The sequence below is a fragment of the Orcinus orca genome, chromosome 4 (genome assembly GCF_937001465.1).
Source record: "Orcinus orca chromosome 4, mOrcOrc1.1, whole genome shotgun sequence".
NCBI lineage: Eukaryota > Metazoa > Chordata > Mammalia > Artiodactyla > Delphinidae > Orcinus > Orcinus orca.
In genome coordinates this window covers 78,561,673-78,586,860 of record NC_064562.1, presented here as the reverse complement: position 1 = coordinate 78,586,860, position 25,188 = coordinate 78,561,673, and the positions used below count along the sequence as shown (strand labels likewise).

The 25,188-nt window shown below is 39.8% G+C and overlaps 3 protein-coding genes and 1 long non-coding RNA gene across 5 annotated transcripts in view; 1 reads left to right on the top strand and 3 right to left on the bottom strand.

The window, feature by feature from the left end:
* LOC101286016 (RE1-silencing transcription factor) overlaps window positions 1–25,188 on the top strand; it is a 167,613-nt gene that overhangs the window by 32,765 nt on the left and 109,660 nt on the right. The gene's annotated exons all lie outside the window — the stretch shown is intronic.
* The window catches only part of SPINK2 (serine peptidase inhibitor Kazal type 2), a 208,017-nt gene that overhangs the window by 181,398 nt on the left and 1,431 nt on the right, over window positions 1–25,188 (bottom strand). The gene's annotated exons all lie outside the window — the stretch shown is intronic.
* Window positions 559–24,963, bottom strand: LOC125964271 (uncharacterized). The gene is made up of 3 exons (XR_007477147.1): window positions 24,739–24,963; window positions 19,524–19,633; window positions 559–1,643 (listed from the first exon to the last, which is right to left on the bottom strand). It is a non-coding gene; the product is annotated as an uncharacterized LOC125964271 (long non-coding RNA).
* LOC101286270 (ragulator complex protein LAMTOR2-like) lies at window positions 11,909–12,503 on the bottom strand. Its single transcript, XM_004268248.3, has one exon. It carries the CDS (start codon window positions 12,433–12,435, stop codon window positions 12,058–12,060), a length of 378 nt encoding a protein of 125 aa, XP_004268296.1. The 5' UTR covers window positions 12,436–12,503; the 3' UTR covers window positions 11,909–12,057.

Sequence of the window (25,188 nt, the reverse complement as noted above, 5' to 3'; positions counted from 1 at the left end):
CTTTTAAGCCAAAAATAACTACAGGACATAATGTAATTGTGCACATTTATGTTATACAACTTCCCACTTCATTGCCTCTATTCCATTTAAGAACAGAGGTCTGGGAATTTGGAGACCAGGCTTCTAGTCCAGACTGTTTTGCATGTATTCTATAACCTTGGGCAAGTTGGTTTGCCTCTGCAGGCCTCAGTTTCTTCCTCCTTAAGAGGGGTACTTAAGTAACAGTAGCTACTATTTCAGTGGTTTCCATGTGCCAAGTGCTGTGCTGAGCAGTTTCCTCACAGCAGCTCCATGGGTTGAGCATTATCCCCCTTTTCCAGATAAGAAAACAGAAGCTCAAGTAAGTGTTGGAATCAGAATTCAAATTCACATTTAGCCCATCCCCCAAAGCCATGTTCTTTTCACTACACACTCTCCCAGCCACCTCTTGCCTCACGGTCTCACAGTTTCCTAGCCCTGGAATGCACTTAAATCCAGGACTTGACTCAAAATCCTCTATCTGGAAAACACTATCTTTCTAAATTAAACTTAGGTCACTTTTGTTATTGCTATGTCTGTTCTTTTTTTTTTTTTTAATATTTTATTTATTTATTTGGCTGAGCCAGGTCTTAGTTGTGGCATGCAGGATCTTTAGTTGCAGCGTGCGGGATCTTTCAGTTGCAGCATGTGGGATCTCGTTCCCTGACCAGGAATCAAATCTGGGCCCCCTGCGTTGGGAGCACAGAGTCTTAGCCACTGGACCACTAGGGAAGTCCCTCTGTGTATTCTTTATGTTACATCAAATTCTAAGACAGAATGTCTCAACCTCAGCACTACTGACATTTTGGACTGAAAATTTCTTGGTTGTTGGGAGCTGGATGTCTTTGGCAGCATCCCTGGCTTCTACCCGCTATATGTCAGGAGCACCCACCTTTCAACTTGTGACACCAAAGATGTTTCCAGACATAGTTGCAAATGTCCCCTGGGGGAAAATCACCCAGGGTTGAGAATCAGTGTTCTAAAAGAAGGGAAAAGGCAAATTTCTGCATTAACCCTGGAGTAAAATTGTATTGAAAAGAGACATGGAATCTTGTATTTTTACCTGCATGATTCTTGGACTCTACCAGCTCTGGCTAAAGTCAGCTCCAGTGTCTCACATTATTTGCTCTGTGCAGAACACTGTACCAGTTACACATACATTATATATCCAAGATTTAAGGAAATGGGGAAGGAGAATAAACCTTGCCCTCTCAAAAATGACTCTACTTCCTTAGTGAAATTCACATTTGCCTGAGAAGAAAAGAGCCACATGAGGCTGCTGAGTGAGAATGGATATTCGACAGGGAACAGTGGTAATTGAATACAATGCTGATTTTATTCCAACCAAATAAAGCAATACATAGGTCACCTGGGCAATAAGCTTAACTCAAGGGACAAAAGCCAAAAAACAAGGATTTTGTTGTTGTTTTATCAGTCACTGACCACTTACACAACTCATCTCAGAAAATATGGGTTAAAAAATCTCATGCATAGAAACATAGGAAAAGAGGAAAAGGGAAAAATGAAGTTCATCTAGTGTGCAGTTGAAGGTGGTTTCTCCAATTTCCTTTCTGGTCCATCAGCATGGTCCACTTCGGATTACCTTAATATCATGACCATCGTCCCTGCAAATCGAACAACCATAAAAACATTTATTATTAAATTTCCCCCTGTACCCATCTTGAGTTCTTGTGGCTGGACTAAAAATAAAATGGACACAAGACAGATTAACAGGAGAAAAAGAAATTTTCATTCTTGTGCACGGAGTTCTCATAGAAATGGGACCTAATTGACAAAAGCAGGCAGATTTTATACATTTTAGACAAAGAAACAGTAAATTTGTGAGGAATTGACAAAGAAACTTAGGCTCTGGGAGCTTAATTAGTAAAGAATCTAAAGAGAGCTTTGGCTTGGGGTAGTAAATTAAAGAAGTAACAAGGTTTGTTTATACAGGCTTTTCAGCTCTGAATTCCCTATGTTTGGTGATGAGTGTCCTTGTACCTCAAGAAGCAGGGAATGCATCTTTCATATGATTTATTTCCTCCTCTCAGGGAGACAGAGAGAAGGGTCAAAGTGTAACTCTTGCATCGGCTCTTTCTTAAGTAAATTTAATTCAAAATAATTAATATGGCATTGAGGCATATTTTGGGGTGGCTTGCCCTGGGCCTCAACAGTTCCCTCTTCTAAAACTTCCTTGGCAATCTCACATATTAAAAGTCAAGCTGATAGAGTGTTCCATCCCACTAAACCAGCCTCTTAGACTTGACAGTAAGTCAGATGAGTTAAGCTCATTTCAGGTGATGCAGGTGGCATCCCAAAGTTAGGCCTATGCTGCAAGCAATCAGGCATTTAATAAGAGGCATGTCGGAACTTCCCTGGTGGTGCAGTAGTTAAGAATCTGCCTGCCAATGCAGGGGACACAGGTTCGAGCCCTGGTCTGGGAAGATTCCACATGCTGCAGAGCAACTGAGCCCATGCGCAACAACTACTGAGCCTGCACTCTGAAGCCCACAAGCCACAACTACTGAGCCCTCGTGCCACAACTACTGAAGCCTGTGCACCTAGAGACCATGATCCCCAACAAGAGAAGCCACTGCAGTGAGAAGCCCATGCACTGCAATGAAGAGTAGCCCCCGCTTGCTGCAACTAGAGAAAAGCCCCAAAATAAATAAATAAATAATTTAATTTAAAAAAATAAGAGGCATGTCTATGGAAACAAAGGAAAAACAGAGGTTAATGATTGGAGCAGATTATAAACCAGTTTCTGAGCCCAGGGGTCAGTCAGTTATGATTTCTAGATGTCAGGGTCACAGCATCTTTTGCAATTTGAAATGTCTCTGATGATGTCATCAGGTGTTCAGGTAAACTTTCTGAGTTGCTTATACAGCAACAGGCACAAAGATTGTTTAAATATGAGCTTTTGAAGTTTATTTCAAATTGTCTAGCTTCAGTTTGTAGGGCTTCATAAAAAAAGGGCAGTTTTAGTTTTCAGTGATTTCAGATAAAAAAATAATAGGACAAATTTGGAAAGGATAGTTTGGAGAGTAATAGCCTGATATAGGAGGAAACTTGAAGAATTCAGGATATAGTCTAGTTTACAGGTAAATAACAAAACCCTCAAAGACAATGAACAGAACTAGAATTTGGTGTCTACAAGTGTGTATTATAGTTTCTGCTGAAACATAATTTTCTCTCTGCAATTACCCCCAGTTTTTACCAAAGATAGCCAAATTAGACTAATTTGTTTGCAAAATAAGTCTAGATTCAATAACCTTGGCCTGGTTGTTTACATAAGTACAGCAAGAATAGTGATTGAGCATATGGACTATTTTAAATCTGCTTTGCTGGAACTTTTTATGAGGAATCTCAGATTGAATTTTTTTTTTTTTAAGATTTTTTTGATGTGGACAATTTTTAAAGTCTTTATTGAATTTGTTACAATATTGCTTCTGTTTTTGTTTTTTGTTTTTGGCCGTGCAGCATGTGGGATCTTAGCTCCCTGACCAGGGATCAAACCCACACCCCTTGCATTGGAAGGCAAAGCCTTAACCACTGGACCACCAAGGAAGTCCCTCAGATTGAATTTTTAATAGCCTCTCAAGGCTAAGAAGCCAAGCCAAACATTCGCCAACAGACTTTGCCTGCAATAGGTATAGATTTGGGTGAATTCCTTTCTTCACGAGGTCCTCAAAATAAACTATTTCCTGGGTCTGCCAGGAAATGACCCTTCCTATTCACCTGGTAAGACTGCTGGGAACCCTGAAAGTAAGGTACTAGGCTGTTTTTCCAAGAGGCTTTATTGGCTACATAAAGTCAACCTTAGTTTCTCAAAGCTGTCTGGTCATATCTGAGTCTATGCATGTCTCTCTCCAATATGACATTCCAGTCAAAGCATTGATAATATTATATAATCAATGTTTCCAATTGTGTTTTGTTGTAAGAAAAACAGATTCTTACTGAACTTATGCAAATAACTATATTGCCAAGAAAATAAGAGTACTCACTGAGAGTTTCTGAATTCTGGAGGGATCCAATAGAGAGAAAAAGATAAATGTTCCAATGCTGCTTAGAAACCTATAATGGACCAAATTGTTCTAAGTCACAGCTTAAGAGAAAAGAGAAAAAAGTCTCCTTAAATCTGGAGAAACAAAAAAATTTTTAAATCATCAATGTTTCAAATTTTAATAAATCATAAAAAATTATAATTATCTTCCTCAGTTTATTTGGTCCCATAGTTAATTCTTGCTCCACTTGATCTTTTGTTAGAAATTTTTTGAAGCCATCAGTTTCTCCATTAGGGTTCTGTAAATTCTTACCCAGGTATGATTTGAAAGTCATCAGAAACTTATATTCTAGAATAGTTGTTAGATTGCTTTCCATGAATTCCCCTCAAGATAAAACACATTTGCAGAAAGCTTCTGTAAAAGCATGTGAGTAAAACAGTAACTGTGTGTAGATGATAAGACTTTAAAATGTCCATTATTGAAGATCTGATTCATTATAATGGAACTGATAAAGAAATTTAGTTATCTCTGAGACACATATTATTTTAAGATAACAACTAGAATTATGGCTAACATACTAGGACATATCCAAAGCTTAGGATTTTCAGTTATTTTCTAGAACATTTATGTTAATAACATTTACCCATACAATATGACCTAAGAAGGTTTATCATCATTTACTTGACAATGCTTCCTATGTAATTTAACATACAAAATAAGCCTAATTAATTTAGTATCTCTTTTATAAGGAGAGAAAATAAATTTTTGAGGTGTTCCAGGGGCCCTCTGGAAAACCCCAAAATTATTTCCAGTTCAATAAGACTTCATTTAGAATTTGTTTTTTTGTGCAGTTTGTCAAAAATATCAAATGTTTTTAAAACACTTGGTCAAATAGGATCATAGGTCACTGTGAAAGAATACTGAGCTGCCCATTTAATCAAAGTGACAAAGACATCCCTGGCATATACAGAAAGTTAAATAGTTGTAAAAAGCCTTAGTTCTTTTAATATTGAAAAGACTTAGATTTGTGTGTGTGTGTGTCTTCTAAGTGATCAAAAATCTGATAAAGACAAAACATAGAATCTGTTTTTCTAGACAGATTAAAGGTAAAGAAAACTCTTTTTCTTACAATTTCTTATTAAGACTAGACCAATAATCTGAGAAAACTTTGTCCTTTTAACAGAGATACATACCAAATTTTAATTTTGCACCAGTTTACTTTTGATATTAAAACTCATTTACTTAATTAAATTCATTTCAGTCTTAGCCAGTCCTGATCACACATAAAATTCCTAAAGATTCTTTTTTTCGTAAACCTTTTATAATTTTCTATGTTCATTTTATTTGTCCCTTGTTTTCTTTCCCATTTAGAAATAGCCAGCTTTAGGAAAAAATCGCTTTCTCTTTCCTTAACAAAAGCACCTCTTTACCTTTTTTTTAGCCCAAAACACATAATACTTCTTTTTTTATTTCTGGTACCTTTAACTATGTATATTAATTAGAATTCTTAATCCTTTGAAATCTTAATTTCGGGGGGAAATAAAGAAGTAAATTGTGAACTGTATTAACATTTTGCGGCTTGGCAAACGTAAATACATTTCATAATTTCTAGAAATATATGCCACTTCATAGCACAGTATTTCAATAAAGCACAAGCTATATCTAGTAACAGACCCAAACATAACACATCAAAAGTAGGTAGACTTAAATTTGTTTAGCAATTAATGTTTCTGTATTTTATCTTATTTGGAAATGATATAGACACCCAATGAATTCCCATCATTTAATTTAACTTAGCAAAACTCTAAGGTTGTAAATTAAATTACCAAAGAATTTAGAAAAATAGACACATAATAAAACAATTATCATTAAAAGCCTCAGCTAAAAATTCTTATCTAATTTACATCTATTTAATTCATTTGTTTTTAACAATCACACTTAGTTTACTTATGAAAATTTAATGAGTCATTAAAGCAGCTATTCATTAAGGTTTTCTTTCGTTTTTTTTTTGCTGGCAGAATTTGCCACAGAGACAACATAAGCCCATTTGACTAGCAAAACTAGGTAGAACAAAATTTTTTATATGCATTATATTTAATGCTTATAACTCTGAAGACATACCTATATTAATTAAACCAAAAAGCCTAAAATTAGCTTTTATTTATCAAAGATTATCCTAGAACTTGAAAAAATTTTGGGTTCTTATTATATTTTTGAGAATTTTAATGTAAGTGCTTGTTTGTTTAGGCCAATTAAGTGGAGCTCTTCTACAAATTAATTTTGGCAATACCATCTAGAGGTAGAAAAATATCTATAATGTACCCATATAGACATATACACAACCAGAGATCTCTTAGTTTTCATTTTAAAACTTTAGTCATGAGCAGGTACAATAGAAAAGTCACTAGTTTATAAATAAAGTTGAAATAAATTAAGTTTACTTGCTCAGATGGCTAACATCTTTTATTATTTGTGGAGAAGACTTAAGATCTGTATTTGCCCTTGACAAATAATTGCAGAAGGGATGTGATTTACTAGAGTTTGGGCAAGAGATCCTTTTAGCAGTTTGTGTTTTAAAAGGCCTCTTTCCCTTTTTTTTTGGTTTCAGGTTTTACCAATTCAGCTAATCCAGGCTCAGTCTCAGGCAATGTGGGCTGTGTTTACATTTCAAAGACATGATAAGATTTATAGCTTTTAGGGCCAAAGAAAATGTTAGGTTTTCTCCTAGGAGTTCTGGAGTATATTTATCTATTATTATATATATATATATATATTTATTATAAGTCTTAGGGTAATTATTATTTTAAAATATTTTTTAAAGTACAGGACAGTTTTGCTCCAATATCCTGATCTTTTATAATATCTAGAAAACATTTTGAGAGGAATAGGTAAGGACTGGGAATTGGTAAAGGCAAGTGGAACTTGTTTCTACAGTTGCATTTCTCATTTTGTAGAGTTTTGCAAGACAAAGAAAGTTGTTTCTATTAAACCCTTGAATATTGGCTTCCAGCTGATTTACTTCCTGATTATTTGCAGGAGGCACTGGGGATTTATAGAGGAGATGGGCGATTTTTTTTAGAAGGGGAATTTATGTTGCATCTTACTTTTAGGTCTAATTTCTGTTTTTTCATTTTTATAAGGGCCTACCTAAAGCTCACCATTATACTTTTTTTTCCTTTCAATTTGATCCTCCCATAAGTATCAATATAAGTTATTTATGATGAGAGCTTTCAAAATTTTTTTCCTCTTAAATATAGCCAACTTAAAGGATCCTTTTTCTGGCCATTGATGAGTAGGATCTTGTATTAATTTCAAATACAGACTCAAACCAATAAGCCTTTTTTATGGCTTAACCAAAGATGAAAGAAGTATCTCACAAGAGTATATAGCCCTCACATGATCAAGAAAGTTCACTCCCATAGTTAGTCTAAGAAAGTAAGGCAATGAAGGTTGAGACAACAGCCCATTAAGACAAACTCTCCTGAGAGCTGGTATGGCCAGAGTGCTGACTTTCTGTTTCAAAACCCAAGTCTATTCAACTGGCCACCAGATGCACCTTCCAAATGGCTGGGACCAGAGAGAATATTCTCACTGGACACAAAACTGAGATCTTAGGACATAAAGCAAGGTGGAAGGACAAACTTTATGTGGGTTTATATGGAAGATCCACAGCAAAGTTTGTTTAAGTAGATGCAGGTCTGGTGAGAAACATTAACTCACCAGTCTATGAGGGTGGCTCAAACAGCAGGCTTATGGGAAGGACCTATGCCTGCATTCTGCCCTATGGTTCTTCCTCCTTATGGCAAACAATACAACAGACAGAGACGAAGAAAAACAGTGACCATCTCTGGGAAGAAAAGAATTCCCAAGAGTTGCTAAGTACAAGGAACTAGCTCAAAAATATTTTCTCCTGCTAATCTAAATTTAGAGAGGGAGTAAGGAACTCTCGCCACTTTCCCTTCCACCAGACCTTGCAGACAGAGATCCAGGAAGCTGAGGTGGTAAGAAATCTTACCTTCTGCTGGTCTTTATCAGATGTCTCAGGATCTCTCATCTGCAGTAGCCTCAGGGCGGGAAGCAGGTTCCAGCCAGGCTCCTGCCTGGCTCACCAACTGTCAGGTTGAATAAATTTCCCCCTCTACCCTCTTGAGTTCTTGTGGCTGGACTAATAATAAAATGGACACAAGACAGATTAACAGGAGAAAAAGAAAAACTTTTATTTATGTGCACAGAGGTCTCATAGAAATGGGACCTAATAAGTAACCAAAGCAGGCAGCTTTTATTCTTTTTAGACAAAGAAACAATACATTTGTGAGGAATTGACAAGACAAAGAAATTTAGACTTTGGGTAGTTAATTAGTGAAGAATCTATACAGAGTTTTGGCTTAGGGAAGTAAATTAAAGACGTAACAAGGTTTGTTTTTACAGGCTTTTCAGCTCTGAATTCCCTATCTCTGGCGATTAAGGGTGTCCCTTCTACCTTTCAGATGCAGGGAGTGCATCTTTCATATGAGATTATTTTCCTGCTTTCAGGGAGACAGAGAGGAGGGTCAAAGTGTCTCTCTTGCTGGCTCTTTCTTAAGCAACTTTAATTCACAATAATTAACATGCCATTGAGGCACATTTTGGGGTGACCTGCCCTGGGCCGCCATATTGAAACGCTACCTGCCGTATTGAAACTGCCCCACTATTTGTATTAAAAAGACCCATGTCATTATACATTAGATTCTTTACAGGGTGACAATCATTTTTAAAGCTAAATCGAGGGTGAAAGCCCAACTCAGCTATTTTTTTTTCCTTAACCCTAGGGCACAGGGAACTATCCCCAAAGAATCACTCTGAGAAGAAAGACCTAGGTAACTCACTTAAGACTGAGGTCAGAGAATGGACCCCTGAAATACAAAGCAGCATACCTGGAGTAGAAGTCATGGTCACATGAGTTGGTTAGGTGTTTTACACTAAGGGTATCAGGTGTAATACACTTATTACTGAGCATTCTACCAGATGGAGTTATTAAGACCTCTTTTCCAACTAATAGTGCAGGGTGCGTAGGTTACCTGAACATGCCCTCTGACTTTAAAAGAACACTTAATATTCCACACTTAATATTCCACAGAGTTTAACTACTAAATATATTCTTTTTTGTTTAATTTTTATTTTATATTGGTGTATAGTTGATTTACAATGTTCTGTTAGTCTCAGGTGTACAGCAAAATGATTCAATTATACATTACATATATCCATTCTTTTTCAGATTCTTTTCCCATATAGTTTATTACAGAATATTGAATAGAGTTCCCTGTGCTATACAGTAGGTCCTTGTTGATTACCCATTTTATATATAGTAGTGCATATATGTTAATCCCAAACTCCTAATTTATCCCTCTCCCACCTTTCCCCTTTGGTAACCATAAGTTTGGGTTTTTTGTTTTTTTTTTTTAATTTATTTATTTTTGGCTGTGTTGGGTCTTCGTTTCTGTGCGAGGGCTTTCTCTAGTTGTGGCAAGCAGGGGCCACTCTTCATCGCGGTGCGTGGGCCTATCACTGTTGCGGCCTCTCTTGTTGCGGAGCACAGGCTCCAGATGCACAGGCTCAGTAGTTGTGGCTCACGGGCCCAGTTGTTCCACGGCATGTGGGATCTTCCCAGACCAGGGCTCGAACCCGTATCCCCTGCATTGGCAGGCAGATTCTCAACCACTGCGCCACCAGGGAAGCCCCATAAGTTTGTTTTTGAAGTCTGTGCGTCTGTTTCTGTTTTGTAAATAAGTTCACTTGTATCATTTGTTTTAGATTCCACATATAATATCATATGATATTTGTCTCTCTCTGTCTTACTTATTTCACTTAGTGTGATAATCTCTAGGTCCATCCATGTTGCTGCAGATGGCATTATTTTGTTCTTTTCTATGGCTGAGTAATATTCCATTGTATATATGTACCACATCTTCTTTATCCATTCGTCTGTCGGTGGACACTTAGGTTGCTTCCATGTCTTGGCTATTATAAATAGTGCTCTGATGAACACTGGGGTGCATGTATCTTTTCAAATTATGGTTTTCTCCAGATATATGTCCAGGAGTGGGATTGCTGGATCATGTGGTAATTCTTTTTTTAAGGCACCTCCATACTGTTCTCCATATTAGTTGTACCAATTTACATTCCCACCAATAGTGTAGGAGGGTTCCCTTTTCTCCACACCCTCTCCAGCATTTTATTTTATTTTTTTCTTTTTGCGGTACACGGGCCTCTCACTGCTGTGGCCTCTCCCATTGCGGAGCACAGGCTCTGGACGCACAGGCTCAGCGGCCATGGCTCACGGGCCCAGCCGCTCTGCGGCACGCGGGATCCTCCCGGACCGGGGCACGAACCTGTGTCCCCTGCATCGGCAGGCAGACTCTCAACCACTGCGCCACCAGGGAAGCCCCCTCTCCAGCATTTATTGTTTATAGACTTTTTTTAAAAATTTAATTATTTATTTATTTACTTGGCTGAGCCAGGTCTTAGCTGTGACATGCGGGATCTTTGTTGTGGCATGATGGATCTTTAGTTGAGACATGCGGGATCTAGTTCCCTGACCAAGGATAGAACCCAGGCCCCCTGCATTGGGAGCACAGAGTCTTAACCAGTGGACCACCAGGGAAGTCCCTATAGACGTTTTGATGATGGCCATTCTAACTGGTGTGAGGTGATACCTCATTGAGGTTTTGATTTGCATTTCTCTTAATAATTAGTGATGTTGAGCACCTTTCCATGGGCTTTTTGGCCATCTGTATATCTTCTTTGGAGAAATGTCTATTTAGATATTCTGCCCATTTTGGATTGGGTTGTTTGTTTTTTTGATATTGAGCTGCATGATCTGTTTGTGTATTTTGGAGATTAATCCCCAGTTGGTCGCTTCGTTTGCAAATATTTTCTCCCATTCTGTGGGTTGTTTTTTTGTTTTGTTTATGGCTTCCTCTGCTGTGCAAAAGCTTTTAAGATTAATTATTTCCCATTTTAAAATTTTTGTTTTTATTTTCATTACTCTAGGAGTTGGATCCAAAAAGATATTGTTGTGTTTCATGTCAAAGAGTGTTCTGCCTATGTTTTCCTCTAAGAGTTTTATAGTATCCAGTCTTACATTTAGGTCTTTAATCCATTTTGAGGTTATTTTTGTTTATGGTGTTAGAGAATGTTCTAATTTCATTCTTTTTCATGTAACTGTCCAGTTTTCCCAGCACCATTATTGAAGAGACTGTCTTTTCTCCATTGTATATTCTTGCCTCCTTTGTCGTAGATTAATTAACCATAGGTGCATGGGTTTATTTCTGGGCTTTCTATCCTGTTCTATTAGTCTATATTTCTATTTTTGTGCCAATACCATACTGTTTTAATTACTGTAACTTTGTAGTATAGTCTGAGGCCATGGAGCCTGATTTCTCCAGCTCCATTTTTCTTTCTCAGGATTGCTTTGGCTATTCGGGGTCTTTTGTGTTTCCATACAAATTGTAAAATTTTTTGTTCTAGTCCTGTGAAAAATGCCATTGGTAATTTGATAGGGATTGCATTGAATCTGGAGATTGCCTTGGATAGCATAGTCATTTTGACAATACTGATTCTTCCAATTCAAGAACATGGTACCTCTTTCCATCTGTTTGTGTTGCCTTCACTTTCTTTCATCAGCATCTTATAGCTTTCAGAGTACAGGTCTTTTGCCTCCTTAGGCAGGTTTATTCCTAGGTATTTTATTCTTTTGATGCAATGGTAAATGGGATTGTTTCCTTAATTTCTGTTTCTGGTCCTTTGTTGTTAGTGTATAGAAATGCAAGAGATTTCTGTGTATCAACTTTGTATTCTGCAACTTTAGTGAATTCATTCATGAGCTCTAGTAGTTTTCTGGTAGCATCTTTTTTTTTTTCAAGACAGGAGTCGAAGTTTATTCTTGGGAAGAACAAAGTCCCCCCAACCCTCCACATCCAGGAAGGCTTCCCCAGGAGGCCCTGCCCCTCCAAATGGTCATCTCTCTTTTCTGAACCCCTGCTTTCACCAACACCCATTATGATGCTGCTACTTGGGTGAGAGGCTCCTTCAGGTACTGCACCAAGGCCTGGGCCTTGGCCTCGAGCATTCCGAAGCCAACAGTCTCCTTGGCATACATGCACAGTGGAAGGTTGGCCACTCGAGTGATGGCTACCCGGCCCTCCATGCAGTCCATGAGGATGAATTTGAGATTGTCTTCATTAAACGCTTGGTTCCCATTCTGGTCGTAGGCCGCCCAGATGTTACTGGTGATGGCAGCGGTGACCCGGGCGTCTGTATCCCCGTAACCGGAGTAGGCCAACAGAGATCCCTCGTTACTCAGCAGCAGGGTGCTCTGGATGCCTCCAGTGTTGGCCTGGCTTAGCACCTGGGTCAAAGCCTTGAGACGCAGCATGCCTGCGGCTCCTATCCCTGGGCTTTTGCACCCAGATCCCCGAGTTTCCTACTGCTGCCCTCTGCCTGCCGCTTCCCATAGTCCAGCTGCCCTGCTCCGGAACACCCTTAGCATCTTTATGATCTTCTATGTATAGTATCATGTCATCTATAAAGAGTGACAGTTTTACTTCTTGTTTTCCAATTGGGATTCATTTTATTTCTTTTTCTTCTCTGATTGCCATGGCTAGGACTTCCAAAGCTATGTCGAATAAAAGTGATGAGAGTGGACACCTTGTCTTGTTCCTGATCTTAGAGGAAATGCTTTCAGCTTTTCACTATTGAGTATGATGTGAGCTGTGGGTTTAGCATATATGGCCTGTATTATGTTGAGGTAGGTTCCCTCTATGCCCACTTTCTAGAGAGTTTTTATCATAAATGTGTGTTGAATTTTGTCAAAAGCTTTTTCTGTATCTATTGAGATGATCATATGGTTTTTATTCTTCAATTTGTTAATGTGGTGTATCACACTGATTTGCAGATATTGAAAAATCCTTGCATTCCTGAGATAAATCCCACTTGATCATGGTGTATGATCCTTTTCGTTTTTTTTTTTTTTTTTTGGTGTATTATCCTTTTAATGTATTCTTGGATTTGGTTTTCTAGTATTTTGTTGAGAATTTGTGCTTCTATGTTCATCAGTGATATTGGCCTGTAATTTTCTTTTTTTGTGGTATTTTTCTCTGGGTTTGGTATCAGGGTGATGGTGGACTCATAGAATGAGTTTGGGAGTACTCCTTCCTCTTCAATTTTTTGGAATACAGTAAGTCCCCTACATATGAATGAGTTCTGTTCCGAGAGTGCATTCATAAGTCCAATTCATTCGTAAGTCCAACAGAGTTAGACTAGGTACCCAATTAACACAATTGGCTATATAGTACTGTACTGTAATAGGTTTATAATACTTTTCACACAAATAATGCATAAAAGACAAACAAAAAATAAAGAATACATTTTTGTTTTGGCTGTGTTGGGTCTTTGTTGCTGCACGCAGGCTTTCTCTAGTTGCGGTGAGCGGGGGCTAGTCTTCGTAGCAGTGCATGGGCTTCTCATGCGGTGGCTTCTCTTGTTGCAGAGCACAGGCTCTAGGTGCGCAGGCTTCAGTGGTTGCAGCACATGGGATCGGTAGTTGTGGCCCTCAGACCCTAGAGCGTGCGGGCTTCAGTAGTTGCGGAGCATGGGCTCAGTAGTTGTGGTGCGCAGGCTCAGTAGTTGTGGCGCACAGGCTTAGTTGCTTCATGGCATGTGGGTTCTTCCCAGACCAGGGATCAAATCCATGTCCCCTGCATTGGCAGGCATATTCTTAACCACTGCACCTCCGCAGTGGAAGGGAAGTCCCAAGAAAACAATTTTAATCTTACAGTACAGTACCTCAAAAAGTACAGTACAATACCAGCTACATCATTGCTGCTTTTACGCTTGCTTCTGGACATCCTGGGCTTGAAATAAAGATACTGTACTACTGTACTCTATACAGTACTGTACAGTAAAGTACACAAAAGCACACCACTTGTAGAGGATGCACACATGTGACAATGTACACCAGATACGTGAACTAACTCATGTGATTGGACATGCGAACGCATGTTCGCATCTTTGAAAGTTTGCAACTTGAAGGTTTATATGTAGGGGACTTACTGTAGCTTCAGAAGGATAGGTGTTAACTCTCCTCTGAATGTGTGAGAGAATTCGTCTGTGGAGCCATATAGTCCTGGACTTTTTTTTGGGGGGGGGTGCTGCATTGGGTCTTTGTTGCTGCACACAGCCTTTCCCTAGTTGCAGCTAGAGATTTGGGCTGCTCTTTGTTGCAGTGTGTGGGCTTCTCATTGCAGTGGCTTCTCTTGTTGCACAACACGGGCTCTAGGCATGTGGGCTTCAGTAGTTGGAGCATGCAGGCTCAGTAGTTGCAGCACGCAGGCTCAGTAGTTGCAGCACGCAGGCCCTAGAGTACGTGGGCTTCAGTAGTTGTGGTGCATGGGCTCAGTGGTTGTGGTTTACAGCCTCTAGGGCATGTGGGCTTCAGTAGTTATGTCACACGGGCTTAGTTGCTCCACGGCATGTGGGATCTTCCCAGACCAGGGATTGACCCTGTGTCTCCTACATTGGCAGGCGGATTCTTAACCGCTGCGCCACCAGGGAGGTCCCTGGACTTTTGTTTGCTGGAAGTTTTTAAATCACAGTTTCAATTTCAGTACTTGTGATTGGTCTGTTCATATTTTCTATTTCTTCCTGGTTCAGTCTTGGAAGATTATACCTTTCTAAGAAATTGTCCATGTCTTCTAGGTTGCCAATTTTATTGGCTTGTAGTTGCTTGTAGTAGTCTCTTATGATCCTTTGTATTTATGTGGTGTTAGTTGTAACTTCTCCTTTTTCATTTCTAATTTTATTGAGCCCTCTCCCTTTTTTTCTTGATGAGTCTGGCTAAAGGCTTATCAATTTTGTTTATCTTTTCAAAGAAACAACTTTTAGTTTTATTGATCTTTGCTATTGTTTTCTTCGTCTCTATTTCATTTATTTCTGCTCTGATCTTTATGATTTCTTTCCTTCTACTATCTTTGGGTTTTGTTTGTTCTTTCTTTAGTTGCTTTAGGTGTAAGTTTAGGTTGTTTGAGATTTTTTTGTTTCCTGAGGTAACATTGTATTGGTATAAATTTCCCTCTTAGAACTTCTTTTGCTGCGCCCCACAGGTTTTGGATCTTTGTGTTTTTGTTTTATCTGTAGGTATTTTTTGATTTTCTCTGATTTCTTCAGTGATCCATTGGTTGTTTAGTAATATATGGTTTAGCTTCCCTGAGTTTGTGTTTTTTACAGTTTCTTTTTATTGTAGTTGATTTCTGATCTCATAGCACTGTGTTCAGAAAAGATGCTTGATATGATTTCAGTTTTCTTAAATTTACTTAGGCTTCCTTTGTGGACCAGCATGTGCTCTATCCTGGAGAATGTTCCATGTGCACTTGAGAAGAATGTGTATTCTGCTGCTTTCAGATGGAATGCTCTATAAATTTTAATTAAGTCCATCTGGTCTAATGTGTCATTTAAGGCCTGTGTTTCCTTATTGATTTTTTGTCTGGATGATCTGCCCATTGATGTAAGTGGGATGTTAAAGTCTCCACTATTATTGTGTTACTGTCAATTTCTCCTTTTATGGCTGTTAGCATTTGCTTTATATATTGAGGTGCTCCTATGTTGGGTGCATATATATTTACAATTGTTATATCTTCTTCTTGGATTGATTCCTTGATCATTATGTAGTGCCCTTGTGTCTCTTGTAACAGTCTTTATTTTAAAGTCTATTTTCTCTGACATGAGTATTGCTACTCCAGCTTTCTTTTGCTTTCCATTTGTGTGGAATACTTTTTTCCATCCCCTCACTTTCAGTATATATGTGTCCCTAGATCTGAAGTGGGTCTCTTGTAGGCAGGGTATATATGGGTCTTGTTTTTGTATCCATTCAGCCAGTCAGTGTCTTTTGGTTGGAGCATTTAATCCAACTACATTTAAGGTAATTATTGATATATATGTTCTTATTACCATTTTGTTAATTGTTTTGGATTTGTTTTTGTAGGTCTTTTTTCGTCCCCTCTCTTTTGTTCTTTTCTCTTGCGATTTGATGACTATGTTTAGAGTTGTGTTTGGATTGCTTTTTCTTTTTTGTATGTGTATCTATTGTAGATTTTTGGTCTGTGGTTATCATGAGGTTTTTATATAGCAGTCTATATATGTATTTATATATACGATTGCTTTAAGTTGCTGGTCTCTTAATTGCAAATGCATTTCCAATATCCTGCATTCGTACTCTTCTCTCCTCATGATTCCTGGGTTTGACTTCATATTTGTGTATGGATGATTTCCTACCTTTACTATATGTTTGTCTTTACTGGTGAGCTTTGTCGTTGGTAATTTTCTTGGTTCTGGTTGTGGCCTTTTCTTTTTCATCTTGAGAAGTACCTTTAGCATTTGTTGTAAAGCTGGTTTGGTGGTGCTGGATTCTCTTAGCTTTTGCTTGTCTGTAAAGCTTTTTTTTTTTTTTTAATTTGGCTGTGTTGGGTCTTAATTGTGGCATGCGGGATCTTGGTTGCGGCATGCGGGATCTTTCGTTGCAGCATGTGGGCTCTTCATTGTGGTGTGTGGGCTTCTCTCTAGTTGTCGCACATGGGCTCTAGAGTGCACAGGCTCAGTGGTTGCAGCACACGGTCTCTCTAGCCGTGTAGAGCTTTTGATTTCTCTGTCAAATCTGAACAAGAGCCTTGCTGGGTAGAGCATTCTTGGTTGTAGGTTTTTCCCTTTCATCACTTTAAATGTATCATGCCACTCCCTTCTGGCCTGCAGAATTTCTGGTGAAAAAAACAGCTGATAACCTTATGGGGATTCCCTTGTATGTTATTTGTTGCTTTTCCCTTGTTGCTTTTAACATTTTCTCTTTGTCTTTAATTTTTGTCAGTTTGATTAATATGTATCTCAGAGTGTTCCTCCTTGGGTTTATCCTGTATGTAACTCTCAGGGCTTCCTGGACTTGAGTGAGTTTTTCCTTTCCCACGTTAGAGAAATTTTCAATTATTATCTCTTCAAATATTTTCTCAGGCCTTTTGTCTCTCTTCTCCTTCTGGGACCCCTAATGTGAATGTTGGTGCACTTAATATTGTCCCAGATGTCTCTTAGACTATCCTCATTTCTTTTCATTCTTCTTTCTTTATTCTGTTCTCTAGCAGTGTTTTCCACCATTCTGTGTTCCAGCTCACTTATTTTTTCTTCTGCCTCATTTATTCTGCTATTGATTCCTTCTAGTGTATTCTTAATTTCAGTTATTGTATTGTTCACCTCTGTTTGTTCTTTATTGATTTATTTTAAAATTTTATTTATTTATTGGCTGCGTTGGGTCTTTGTTGCTGCGTGTGGGCTTTCTCTAGTTGCAGTGAGTGGGGTCTATTCTTTGTTGCAGTGCACCAGCTTCTCATTGTGGCTTCTCTTGTTGCAGAGCATGGGCTCTAGGCATGCAGGCTTCAGTAGTTGCAGCACGTGTTCTCAGTAGTTACAGCATGCAGGCCCTAGTGTGTACGGGCTTCAGTAGTTGCAGTGCATGGGCTCAGTAGTTGCGGTGCACAGGCTCTATGGCTCACAGGCTTCAGTAGTTGTGGTACACAGGCTCAGTATTTGTGGCTCACAAGCTCTAGAGTGCAGGCTCAGTAGTTGTGGCATGCAGGCTTAGTTGCTCTGAAGCATGTGGGATCTTCCCAGGCCAGGGATTGAACCCATGTTGCCTGCATTGGCAGGCAGATTCTTAACCACTTTGCCATGAAGGAAGTTCCTCTGTTCTTTAAATCTTCCAACTCTTCGTTAAACATTTCTTATATCTTTTGGTCTGTGCCTCCATTCTTTTTCTGAGATCTTGGATCATCTTTACTATCATTATTCTGAATTCTTTTTCAGGCAGATTGCCTATCTCCACTTCACTTAGCTGTTCTTCTGGGGTTTTGTCTGGTTCCTTTGTCTGGAACATATTTCTCTGCCATCTCATTTTGTCTGACTTTCTGTGTTTGCGGTCTCCGTTCCTCAGGCTGCAGAATTGTAGTCCTTGGTTCTGGTGTCTGTCCCCTGGTCGGTGAGGTTGGTTCAGGGGCTTGTGCAGGCTTCCTGGTGGGAGGGACTGGTGCCTGCCCACTGGTGTATGGAGCTGGGTCTTGTCCTTCTGGTGGGCAGGGCCATGTCAAGGGGTCTGTTTATAGGCAGCCGTTGGCTCAGGACAACTTTAGACAACTTTGCTGATGGGTGGGGCTGTGTTCCCACCCCGTTGGTTGTTTGGCCTGAGTCGTCCCAGCACTGGAGCCTGCAAGCTGTTGGGTGGGGCCAGGTTTTGGTGCTGAGATGGCAACCTCCAGGAGAGCACACGCCCGATGAATATTCCCTGGGGCCTCCGCCACCAGTGTCCTTGCCCCCACAGTGAACCACAGCCGACCCCTGCCTCAGGAGTCCTTCCAAGACCTGTAGTTACATCTGGCTCAGGCTCCTGTGGAGTCACTGCTTTGCCTCGGACCCAGTGCACATGAAACCTTGTGTGCTCCCTCCAAGAGTGGAGTCTCTATTTCCCTCAGTCCTGTGGAGCTCCAGCACTCAAGCCCTGCTGGCCTTCAAAGCCAAATGCTCTGGGGACTTCTCCCAGTGCCAGAACCCCAGGCTGGAGAGCCTGACATGGGGCTCAGAACTCTCACTCCTGTGGGAGAACCTCTGTGATATAATTATTTTCCAGTTTGAGGGTTGCCCAACCAGCAGGTATAGCATTTGATTATATTGCGAAAGCACCCCTCCTACCATCTGGTTTTGGCTTCCTCTTTGTCTTTCAATATAGAATATCTTTTTTGGTAGGTTCCCATCTTTTTTGTCGATGGTTGTTCAGCAGTTGGTTGTGATTTTGGTGTTTTCGTGAGAGGAGGTGAGCTCAAGTCCTTCTACTCCCCCATCTTGTCTCCTGAGGGACAATGCATTCTGAGGGAACTTGATGCTCTGGGACATCCCTGTTCCCCTTCAAGTTGTGCCAGGATGGGTAGGGTTGTTTATGGGCTGGGGTCTACATGGCAGGGCCTCATCTCCATGACCTGCCTCAAAACCCAGAAATAGCTACCATTCCCTTCCTTGTTTTCTTTCATTCCTCTGAAGACACACTGATTCATTACTTTGGAACTGTCCCTAGACACTGGGTGGCAGACCCAGGTCTTCTTTCTCAGTGCCCAGCACAGGCTCGACCAACGGGGCTGCAAAGTGCACTGCAGCTACAATCCTAAATATATTCTTAATTTTTGGAAACTACCCATCCCTGATAGTACATCACTTAATTATCTGGTCTATAATTGATTAATCACACACCTTATTGTCTAACTTTGGCCTAGAAAATGCACTGGAGGATTCTGTGTTTTTTAAAATGTCAGTCTTAAAACAGAACTACTTATGTCACATTTGATTCTTGTGTCCAAGAAAAGAGTCACAACTTCCTAAGTAATCAAAATTCATGAGAAGAACTAAAGAAAACTTGGCTAGTTTATACTGTAAAATTGTTACCTGATTTTCACACACAGAGTACACTCATTGGGATAAGTGGACATGTCGCTTCCACACACAGGGCTAAAGTCCCTGGGACATCCTGGTAATTCATACTGATTGCAATCTGGCTGGAAAAGAGAAAGGAAGACAGCAATTGGAGAATACCGTGAGACTTTCTCATCACAAAACAGCTGAGAGGAGGCCAAACACCCACATTTTCCTAGATTTCCTAGAAACAGCCTACAGAAAGATTTCTATTTTCCACAAAAAAAAAAAAAAAGTTTTTTCTAATGCAAAAATCAGATGCCGTGTTGAAGCAATGGGTCAGTACCTGCTATGTAAGAAAAGGACCTCAGAGGAAGGTTCTGTCTGGCTGATTTTTAAATGAAAGTCCAAGATATGTCACCAAACCTACTTTACTATCCTCCAGCTTCATAATTTGCTCTTCACTCCCACCTCCATGAGAATGTCCTGTTACATTCCACCTAATCCCTGGGCATAATGCCCAGACACACTCGGGAATCCTGTCTGGACTTTTAAGATACTGGCATTTAAGCAACAGCATTAAGGATAGCAGTAGGTTCAGAATTAGATCTCAGGGGTGGTTATGGGTTTAATTGTGTCCACCCAGAAAGATATGTTAAAGTCCTAACCCCCAGTACCTCAGAATGTGACCATATATGGAAATAGGGTCTTTATATAGGTAATCAACTTAAGGTTAGTAGAATTGGCCCTAATCCAATATGACTGGTGTCCTTATCAAAAGGGAAATATGGACACAGAGTCACACACAGAGGGAAGATCATGTGAAGACACCAAGAGAATGCCATTAACTAGCCAAGGAATGCCTGAGGCTACCAGATACTAGGACAGAGGAATAGAACAGATTCTCCCTCTGAAGGAAGCAACCCTGCCAACACCTTGAGTTTGGACTTCTAGCCTTGAGAACTGTGAGACAGTGCATTTCCATTGTGTAAGATATCCAGTTTGTGGCTTTATTACGGCAGCCCTAAGAAACCGATATGGGGTCATGGAACTCAACCCTCAGATTCAATGGAATCGAGGCCAGAGACATAACATGTCTTATGCGTAGCCACTAGTCTCTAGCAGGGCCAGGACTAGAAATGGTCACAATGGTCACACTATGATGTGCAGAGTCCCACTTTAATAACAGGTTAAATATATGGCCTGCTGTATTTCTGTTTGTGTGTGTATGTTTTAGTAGTGATTACCGTTCATTTCAGAGTAAGTCACCCTGTTTAGCATTCTTAATAAATGAACTACACATTTCTACTGATATCTGGATTTATAAAGAGCTAAGCAGGGCTGGCCATGGGCCAAACTCTAAAGTAAAGAACTTTTTTGACCCTTTCCATCCTCCATTCAGCCCTCTATCTCCATTTAGGAGCCTGATGTGTTCTTGCTGCCCCAGCTTCATTAAGATGTTGCCTTCCAGGGCTTCCACAGGAGAGTAGATGCCCTCTTATCCAATGAGATTGGGACAAGTGGTAATTGCTCACTTAATTGAAAAAGTCAATTAACAGAGAAACAATAACAGAATCTCTTAAAACATAAAAGAAAACAGATGCCAATCTTTTGATGTAAGACAATGACAAGGCACATGGCCAGCTGTAATGCTACCTACACTAAGATAACCTCCCTTGCAGCTAGGTATGACCATATGATCAAGGTCAGGCTGATGGGATACAAGTGGAATTATTGTGTAGTAGCTTCTGGGAACCTCCTTTAAAAGAAAGTTGGTACCTGTCCTCTGCTTCCCCCAATTCTTATTCTCCTTTGTCCATTCCTCCATCCTGCTCCTGGGTGCATGGAGCGCTACTTTTTATCTTACAGACCGGGAGGCCAAAGGCCACGTCCTAAGATGGCAGCTCTGCGAGCTGTTATTTTGAGTCGTTGTTTCTTGCAGCTGAATCTAATCCTACCTGACATAAGACATAAGACTTTTCCTATGAATGTTTCAACTAATTAGAGTTCTGTGCACTATCACTGCAAAAATCATACACATAAAATATCACCTATGATTTCCTGTTTTGGTTTCTTTAAAAATGGGATTTCTCAACCCCATTCATATTTTGGACCAGATAATTCTTTGTTGTGTGAGGCTGCCCTGTGCATTGTAGGAAGTTTAGTAGCATCTCTGTTCTCTATCCACTAGATGCCAGTAACAACTCCCCAGTTAGACAATCAAAATGACTGTCTAAATGTCTCCTGGCGGGTAAAACTACCCATTTTAAATATTGTGAGAAATTTAAAGACACTGTTACAACAAGGTAATATACAATTAAAACATAATTCCCCAATTATTTACCATTGTTTTACCTACACCTAATTCAAGAGCAATTTTTTTGTTTTTAGCATTTTGTCTTTTAGCAAGTCTTTCAAAAGCATTTGACACAGTTCTCATATAAATGGCTTATCTCTTTACACTCATGTTTATGCTGTTTTTACATTTTTACTTAAAATAAGACTGGAGACTCACATAACAGGCCTGTGAACACACATACTTGAGTCTTGGTGAGAATACAACTCCACTGATGGAAATATTCGACTTTACAAGAGAGTAGTCATACAAGACAGTGGTCTATCTACAACCAGTGAGTGAGTGATCTGCTGTGGAAACTGTTCAGAGAGAAAGGAGAGGATCGTATGTGAGTTGCTTAAATGGAAGATGCCAGAGTGAGTTTTTGCTGTTATTATCCCCATTTTTCTGAAAGAAAATCAAACCCAAGAAAACTGAGTCATCTGAGTAAAAGTATTATTGGGCACCCATTAAGTGCTGAAGACTGGGCACCAAATAACAAAACATCATCCTTGACGACAAAATATACAGTTTACTGGAGGGAGACAGACAATTACAATTCAGTGCTCTGATGGGCTAGTGAAGAGCACTGGATCTGGAGTCAGAATGCCTGGCTTGGAACCACAGTTCCACCATTTCCATGTGAACTTGACCAGGGGGATAATATTGGTACCTACTTTTACTGCTATAAAGGATTAAGTGAGTTATTCTATACAAAGAATTTAGAACACTGTCTGGTATCTAAGCATTCACTGTTGAAGGAAACCAGGCTATGTCACCCCCAAAATATGGCTCTTTGATATAAAAATTATTTTGAGCTAAAGGCAGTTAATATGCAGCTCTCTCTCTCTCTTCCCCTTTTCTGCCTAAGGGCAGGATATAAATTCTCCTTTACTGGAGATGACTCTGGACTCTTATCAGTCCAGAGGTGGGACCTGAGGAATCTGCAAACAAACCGTACCCCATTAGTTTCCTCCCATTATTTATCTTCCCACTGTTTGCCACCCTTGGAAGCCTAAAACCATTTTCCTTTGTCCTGTCATTTATCTACAGACTTATTGCTCTCTGGTAAAGATGCTATATAAGGCAGATTTCTAAGCCACCTCTTTGAATTACTCATCTCTGAGTGCTCCCATGTGTATGCACAATGCACTTGTTAATAAATGTTTGTTTATTTTTCTCTTGTTAACCTGTCCTTTGTTATAGGGGCCCCAGCTGAGAACTTAGAAGGGTAGAGGAAAGATTTTTTTCCTCCCTACACTAGCATGGTGGTGATGATAATGCAATGTAGTTTGAATGGAGGCACAGAGAAAGTACATGTATGTCTGCTTTGGAGGAAGAAAACAGGGTGGGAAAGTTTCCGGGAAAAGGTCTGTACTAAATTGAATACTCAAAGTTACCTAACCCACTGAGGTCAGTATCCCCATATGTATCTATCTTACAAGGTCATTGTGAGAAATGAGAGACTGCGTATACAAATGGACAGTGTCAGACCAGATATTAAGAACTCTGACCCACAACCTTAGCAAGCTGCCCAGGAAACCAACACATTATTTAGAATAACCAGTCCAGGAAGTCAGTCTGCTAGAGTCAGACTGGTAAAAAATCAGATAGCTATCTGTAGTGACATCCAGGGAGCCAAACAGTAAGCTCTGTAACAATTGGCCCCAAATGGCCAGGACTTGATTAGGGAAGCTGATAGTTTCCTAAATTTTGTCCCTGCTTCCAACTTAGGCCCAGTCAGAGAAAGCCAAATATGTCCTTTTAACAATTCACATAGGATGCCTGCTTCTAGTTACCCACCTACAGCTTCACCATGCCAATAGCCTCAATCAGGGCATACCTGATGCTTTCCCATTTTCCCACTTTAAAGCCTTCCCACTCTCTGCCTTTTAGTCTCAGCCAAAATGACGCAAGTGACATGGCTAACTCACTTGCTACATCAAGCTCTGAATAACTAGCTTTTTATTATTATTGACCTTTTAAAAAAATTGAAGTATAGTTATTTACAATGTTGTGTTAGTTTCAGGTGTACAGCAAAGTGATTCAGATATATACATACATATATATATATATATATTCTTTTTCAGATTCTTTTCCATTATAGGTCACTACAAGACATTGAATATAGTTCCACATGCTACACAGCAGGTCCTTGTTGTTTATCTATTTTATATATAGTATTGTGCATATGTTAATCCCAAACTCCTAATTTTTCCTTCCCTCCCCCTCCCCATTGGCAACCATAAGTCTGTCCTCTGTCTGAGTCTGTTTCTGTTTCATAGGTAGGTTCATTTGTGTCATATTTTAGGTTCCACATTTAAGTTATATATGATTATTTGTCTTTCTCTGTCTTACTTCAGTTAGTATGATAATCTCTAGGTCCGTCCATGTTGCTGCAAATGGCATTATTTTGTTCTTTTTTATAGCTGAGTAGTAGTATTCCATTGTATATAAGTACCACATCTTCTTTATCCATTTGTCTGTCGATGGACACTTAGGCTGCTTCCATGTCTTGGCTACTGTAAATAGTGCTGCTATGAGTACTGGGGTGCATGTTGAATAACTAGCTTTTGCTAGTTATTTGGTTGGTCTTCCTTTACTTCCACAGAATTTAATTTGTTAATATACATAAAATGCCTAGTGTAAGGTGTAACTATTAGGCTTAGGATCTTCTAAATCATCAAAGGGAACATTAAAGGAAACAAAGCCCTGAGGTATCAAAGGCCTGAGCTATTTTCAACCAACCTGTACATTGTGATCCGTATCAAAAAGCCTGCCTGAGAATCTGGTTTCTAAAGAAGCAGTCCACTGTTTCGAAAGTGGCAGGTCAGACCTGAAAACCAGCCCCCAACCCAAACTGTTGTCAGCTTCACATATCAGTAGAAATGATACAAGTGGTTTCTTACTTACTGTTCTATATTCTGAATGTTGACCAAATTGAGCATTCAAAGAGACTGCAAGAAGAAAACAGACATTTTAAAGGATGTAATTAAGGTCAGTTCTTCTTCATAAGGGGTTTTTTAAATCCAGCTTGTGATTTTTTTTTTTTTTTTTTTTGCGGTACGCGGGCCTCTCACTGACTCAGCCTCTCCCGTTGCGGAGCACAGGCTCCGGACGCGCAGGCTCAGCGGCCACGGCGGCTCAGCGGCCACGGCTCACGGGCCCAGCCGCTCCGCGGCATGTGGGATCTTCCCGGGCCGGGGCACGAACCCGTGTCCCCTGCATCGGCAGGCGGACTCTCAACCCCTGCGCCACCAGGGAAGCCCCAGCTTGTGATTTATACAGGCCACACCTTCTCCTTTTCTCTCCCACGTCCAGCTGTTGAAGAACTCCTAAGAAGTATGTTCATTTGTGTTCTGG